The sequence below is a fragment of the Plecotus auritus genome, assembly GCF_963455305.1.
Source record: "Plecotus auritus genome assembly, chromosome: 5".
Classification (NCBI taxonomy): domain Eukaryota; kingdom Metazoa; phylum Chordata; class Mammalia; order Chiroptera; family Vespertilionidae; genus Plecotus; species Plecotus auritus.
The window spans coordinates 98256807-98262806 of record NC_137776.1 but is presented as its reverse complement, the minus strand read 5'-3'; the positions used below and the strand labels follow the sequence as shown (position 1 = coordinate 98262806).

At 51.6% G+C, this 6000-nt stretch overlaps 1 protein-coding gene across 1 annotated transcript in view; it reads left to right on the top strand.

Annotated features, from left to right (window-relative positions):
* Positions 1-572: 572 nt before the first annotated feature.
* The window catches only part of ERCC3 (ERCC excision repair 3, TFIIH core complex helicase subunit), a 49695-nt gene continuing 44267 nt past the window's right edge, over positions 573-6000 (top strand). Inside the window, exons 1-7 of the mRNA XM_080670462.1 lie at positions 573-677; positions 865-1070; positions 2364-2600; positions 4549-4598; positions 4891-5026; positions 5208-5372; positions 5789-5993. Of these exons, the coding sequence (XP_080526588.1) occupies positions 650-677; positions 865-1070; positions 2364-2600; positions 4549-4598; positions 4891-5026; positions 5208-5372; positions 5789-5993 (1027 nt within the window). The 5' untranslated portion in view covers positions 573-649. The remainder of the gene's footprint in view (positions 678-864; positions 1071-2363; positions 2601-4548; positions 4599-4890; positions 5027-5207; positions 5373-5788; positions 5994-6000) is intronic.

The following is a 6000-nucleotide window of genomic DNA, read 5'->3' as shown; positions in this document are numbered from 1 at the left end:
TTCTGCACTAAACTGCCTGCCTGCTCAAGGCTCCTGCCAGCTGAGCAGCATTTACAAAGGACTTCCTGGAATCCTTTCAGAGGCAGCGCAGGGCAGGGCAGAGACAGCGCAGGGCAGGGCAGGGCAGGGCAGCGCGTCTAACTGGAGCCCCACAGCCTGCTGGGTCACAATCGAGCAGTTCTGCACTGAATAATGTTTCCTTTTTCAGGGCATTCCAAGTTGGGGATTCCCATTGACATCGGATTGGCCCCGACGATATCTGTTGACACTGTTGCCCTCACTTTCTCCAGTTCTTTGCCCCAATACCAGGACCGGGGCGAGGGGTTCGCACTCTGGGCCCCACTTCATTTCGCCTCCGCTCCTAACACCTACGTGTGCACGCGGCCTCCATGGATCTCGGGGGTGGGCGGCCGGGTCCTGGCATTGCTCGCCGTCCGGAGCGCGGCCAAAGCCGCCGAGATCCTCCTACCAGGCGCCCAAGGTGCTTTCGCGGCGGCGAAGGACGGGAGGAAACACCCTCGGGTTACAGCACGCTGCCGCGGGCCACGGTCCGGAGGCGGGACTTCCTGTGTCGGGGCCGAGAATTTCCGGGTAGACCGTAAGTGTCCCGGGAGCAGCCCCGGGAGGCCGCGCGTCACCTGTGCGCGCCATGGGCAAGCGGGACCGGGCGGAGCGCGGTGAGCTTCCCCCTTGGGCGCCTGTCGGGGTGCGGGGCGCTGGAGTCTGGCCGGGCCCGCGGGGGAGTGCGGAGGCAGGGTCGGGGCGCCCGCGGGGGAGTGCGGGGCGCTGGAGTCTGGTTGGGCCGGGCTCCTGAAGCGACAGCCGGGACCTCGGCGGCCCGGCTCACTGCGTGTGGTCCCGCAGACAAGAAGAAGGCCAAGAGGCGGCACTACGAGGACGAGGAAGAAGATGAAGACGACGCCCCTGGAAACGACCCTCAGGAGGCGGTGCCCTCGGCTGCGGGGAAGCAGGTGGAGGAGTCCAGCACGAAGCTGGACGAGTATGGAGCCAAGGACTACCGGCCGCAGATGCCGCTGAAGGACGACCATCCCTCCCGGCCCCTCTGGGTGGTGAGCGCGCTCTTCCAGGCTCAGCACGCGTCTGGAGCTGGGCAGAGCCGGCCCTGGGGGCCTCCATGCCGACGGCCGCCCCGCGGGCAGCAGCGAGCAGCCGAGCTGGCACGGGCAGCCGGTTGGGGCGGCAGGCGGGCACCGGTGCTGGCCAGGGGAGAGGGGCGGTTGGCTTCCTTCGTCTCTAATCCCTCCTTTCACTCTTTCTCTCCAGCTCTGCCACAGATTTGGGAATACTTTTACCTACCGAATAAATGACATTTATGTAACATTTTTTTAAAAAAATATATTTTATTGATTTTTTACAGGGAGGAAGGGAGAGGGATAGAGAGTTAGAAACATCGATGAGAGAGAAACATCGATCAGCTGCCTTCTGCACACCCCCTACTGGGGATGTGCCCGCAACCAAGGTACATGCCCTTGACCAGAATCGAACCTGGGACCTTTCAGTCCGCAGGCCGACGCTCTATCCACTGAGCCAAACCAGTTAGGGCTTATGTAACATTTTAATTCCCCACTTTAAAAAATGAATTGAAGACATATTTGCTAGGCAGTTTTTTGCTCACCTTGGAGTAATTAATGTTCTACGTTCATTTTAAATCTAGCCAAACGGTAACTTGAAGATAGCTAGTGAGGTGAATTTTCATGTGAAGAGTAGTGGGAAGCAGCTACTGATTTTGTAAACTTTATTCTGTTTTCTCTGCACTCCTGTATCTGATCAAACAGGCCCAACAGTTGGCTGAATGAATACGCACAAAAATATCCCTGGTGTTGGGTAGGTTAACCAGTTAACTGCCACGTGTCCAAAACAGAAACCATCCCCACACTCCACAATATTTTGAATTTAATTAAAAAAAATCAATTTGCAATGAATATTATAAAAAGAAATATATTACAGTTCGGGTGGTCTTGAATATTTTCAGTTGAAAATTCTTACAAAAATGATCTTAAAGCATCTATAGACGCTTATGGCGTAAAAAGGGTTAACGACCACTTTTGGGGCAGCTTATCTTTTATAGGTAACTAGAGGCCCAATGCAGGAAATTCGTGCAAGAGTACACCTTCCTTCCCCCGGCTGCAGGTACCCTTCCCCTGGCTGCTGGCACCAGCTTCCCTCTGGCACCTGGGACCAGGGCTTTCTCACAGACCTGGCTTCATCCTGGAGGTCATGTGGAAGGACATCCGGTCTAATTAGCATATTATGCTTTTATTATTATAGATAGATGATATGGAAAAGAACGTAATAGTCTTTGAAACTCACTAGTTTCTTCGTGTCTGTTTGGTGTTTCTCAGGCTCCTGATGGCCACATCTTCTTAGAAGCCTTCTCTCCAGTTTACAAATATGCCCAAGACTTCCTGGTGGCTATTGCAGAGCCAGTGTGCCGGCCAGCCCATGTGCATGAGTACAAACTGACCGCCTACTCCCTGTATGCAGCCGTCAGTGTGGGGCTGCAGACCAGTGACATCACTGAGTACCTCAGGAAGCTCAGCAAGACAGGAGTCCCTGATGGAATTGTTCAGTTTATTAAGGCAAGTGGGGGCAAAGGCTGGCACTTCTGCTCTCGTCGTTGCTATAGTAATAGTGGGGACAAGTGCGACACATTGTTAACTGTGGAGTCAAGAAAGTGCCTGTCAGCCCTGGCCGGGGGCTCACTCGGTGGGAGCATTGTCCTGCACACCAGAAAGGTTTTAGGTTTGATTCCCATTCAGGGCACATACCTAGACTGTGGGTTTGATCTCAGGTCAGGACGTCTGTCTCTCACATCATGTTTTCCTCCCTCCCTCCCTCCCTCCCTCCCTCCCTCCCTCCTTCCCTCCTTCCCTTCCTCGCCCTCTTCCCCTTCCCCTTCCCCCTCTTCCCCTTCCCCCTCCCCCTCCCCTCTCCCCCACCACCCCCCCCTTTCTCTCTGTCAAATCAATAAAAACATATCCTCAGGTAAGGATTAAAAAAAGAAAGAGAATGCCATTCAGAACTAGTGTGGGGAGCAAAATAACAGATTATTCCAGCTGCTACTCCTGTGGATCCAGCACTGTGTTCCTGCTGAGGCCACACTTCCCAGGAGCTGCCCTTAGCCAATGGGCTCACACTGGCCAGGGTTATTTAGGAATGCAGCCCAAAGTTGTTGGTGTTATGTACTGAATTATATACTCTCCAAAATTAATATCTTGGACCCCTAACCACTAATGAGTTGTATTTGGAGTAAGGAAGTAAGAGTGGGCCCTGATCCAAAAGGATTAGTGTCCTTACAAGAAGAGACATCAGAAGGCCTGTGCTCTCTTTCTCTCTCTGCATGTACATGGGAGTACACAGCAAGGAAGTAGCCTCTGTGAACCAGGCGGGAACGGGGTCACTGGCACCTTCATTGTGGACTTCCAGAAATAAGTTTCTGTTGTTAAACCACTCAGTCTTTGTTGTTCTATATAATAGCCAGGTAGACTAGTACAAATGGTAAACTCCATCTAAGGTTGAGTTGAGTATCTGCACCAGACAACAGTCAACAATTTTCATTAGGGAAAGTCAAAAAGGACTTCACATGTTGACGTGGGCAGGGTTCCACGTGAAAGGCTGTTGAGCATGCTTGGGTTTGTTCTGCGAGATACGCGAATGCTGTTCAGAAGAGATGGACAATGGCTTTCCTTGCCCTCTGCTGATCTAAAGGAAGTTGGATTCAGACCCCAAGTCTGAGTGGCAGAAGGTGAGTGTCTCTGGCCTCCGGGGGACAGAATGCCTCTACCCTCAGAAGCTGGTAGGCCCTGGGAGAGCTCTTCTCTCGTGTATATAAGGCTGCCCAGGGAGAAGGGACTGCACCTTGCTGGAATGAGCCCCTATCAGCACCCTGCTGTCCTCAGTCCTTGCTGGGAGCAGCCTGCAGGAATGTGGGTGCAGTGGTGGGTCCTCTCAGAAGAACAGCAGCCCTGGGTCTGAGGGGTGGCTTTTCGTGGACAACACACCACCTCAGCTGCATACCACCCTGAAGACTGCTGGAACTGGGAAGGTTGTGCATTGTAGTCTCTGTCATAGAGAAGCTTGCAAGCTATTGGGGAAATAGGGAATCTGGGGAGGATGCTAGGAGGCTTTGCATTTAATTTACACAGCAAACAGTTACTGAGCACACTCACTGGCTAGCTGTGTGCTGGGAGCTGGAGGAATGTTGGTGTAGCAGGATGGACCTGTGGGTTAGGATGGGGCCTATGGGAGTGAAGAAGAAAGGGAAAATAAAGATTTTAAGCTGTGTCTTATTAAGAGATGTGCATCAAAACTAACCAGTCAAGAGGAAGGTTTTGCTCTAAAAAAGAAGAGGCTGATAGAAAAAGCTCAATTTAGGCAGTTCTGACCCTATTAGGATTGCATATTGAGTTTTCCACACTAACTTGAACTCTCCACTTGGGTCATGGGTGGTAGGACGTGCCTGGTAATGAATGCGTTCTGAGTGAGCTACAGGTTGCTAATTTTGCCTGTTTGATTTGTCACTTGCAGTTGTGTACTGTCAGTTATGGAAAAGTCAAGTTGGTCCTGAAGCACAACAGGTAAGGGATTCCATAACAGGCTTGTCGAAGGCACTTTCACTGACTAACATGTTCCCCCAAGCAGTGGAGGTGAGGCTCAGATCCTGGCTTATTTGTCTTTAAAGTATGGCTTTGCCCACATCCCTCATAGGTTATATCATAGCCAATAGTTCATAGCTCACACTTGGCAAAGGGTCATGGGAGATGAGAAAGTGGAGAGAGGCCTGAGGCCAGTGTTTTTAGACCATGTAATTGAGCAGCGGAACCTTCTGAAAATGGTGGCTGGTCAGTAGGCACATCCTTTCTCTTGTAGGTACTTTGTTGAAAGCTCCCACCCCGATGTTATCCAGCATCTTCTTCAGGATCCAGTGATTCGGGAGTGCCGCCTGAGGAGCTCCGAGGGGGAGGCCACTGAGCTCATCACAGAGACTTTCACAAGCAGATCTGCTGTGCGTGAGCTTTTGGATCTCCCTGGGGGTGGGGGCATTTAGTACTGCAGCTCTCTCAGATGCTTCTAGTTCAGTCTTTGCAGCCTAGTGACCCTGCAATTTTCTTGCAACTATAGGACTTGCTTGGTAACAGTGGAGTTAAATGTTGCATGCTAATGTAGACCCTGTCTTTCTCATACAGATTGCAAAGACTGCTGAAGGCAGTGGTGGGCCCTCCACTTCCCGGGAGACAGATCCACAGGGTAAATCTGACATCCCCACGGACCTCTTTGACTTTTATGAGCAAATGGACAAGGATGAGGAAGAAGAAGAAGAGACACAGACAGTATCTTTTGAAGTCAAGCAGGTTAGTGAAGAGGTCCCCTCCTGGTTCCTTCTCTAAGTCAGCAGCATTGGAAGCTGGTCCTGCGTGGACTCTCTCTGGTCTGGGAGAGGCAGGAAGGCCCAGCTCCTCCTCACTGTCTGTGGGCCGTAGCATCATCCCTAATGGAGTCGGCTCATGTCCCACTCCTCAGGCTGGTGGCCAGCCTTCCCCAATTCCTAGGGACGGTGAGAAATAGTGCCAGAGGGGCATTTCTGGTGGCTGGTTGGATTTCATTTTGTCTCTCTCCTTAGTTTGGGTTGCTTTTCCATGTTTTTAGCCCAGCTGTTATTAAGCAAGATCTGAAGTTGCTATTCTTTTGACAAGGCCCCTTAGAATATGTGCTGCTCATGAGCAGGCTTTGGAGTTAAGGCTATAAACGTGTTGTGCTTCCTCCACAGGAGATGATTGAGGAACTTCAGAAACGTTGCATCCACCTCGAGTACCCTTTGTTGGCAGAATATGACTTTCGCAACGATTCTGTTAACCCTGATATCAACATTGACCTGAAACCCACCGCTGTCCTTAGACCTTATCAGGAGAAGAGCTTGCGGAAGATGTTTGGGAATGGGCGTGCACGGTCAGGGGTCATTGTGCTTCCTTGTGGTAAGTT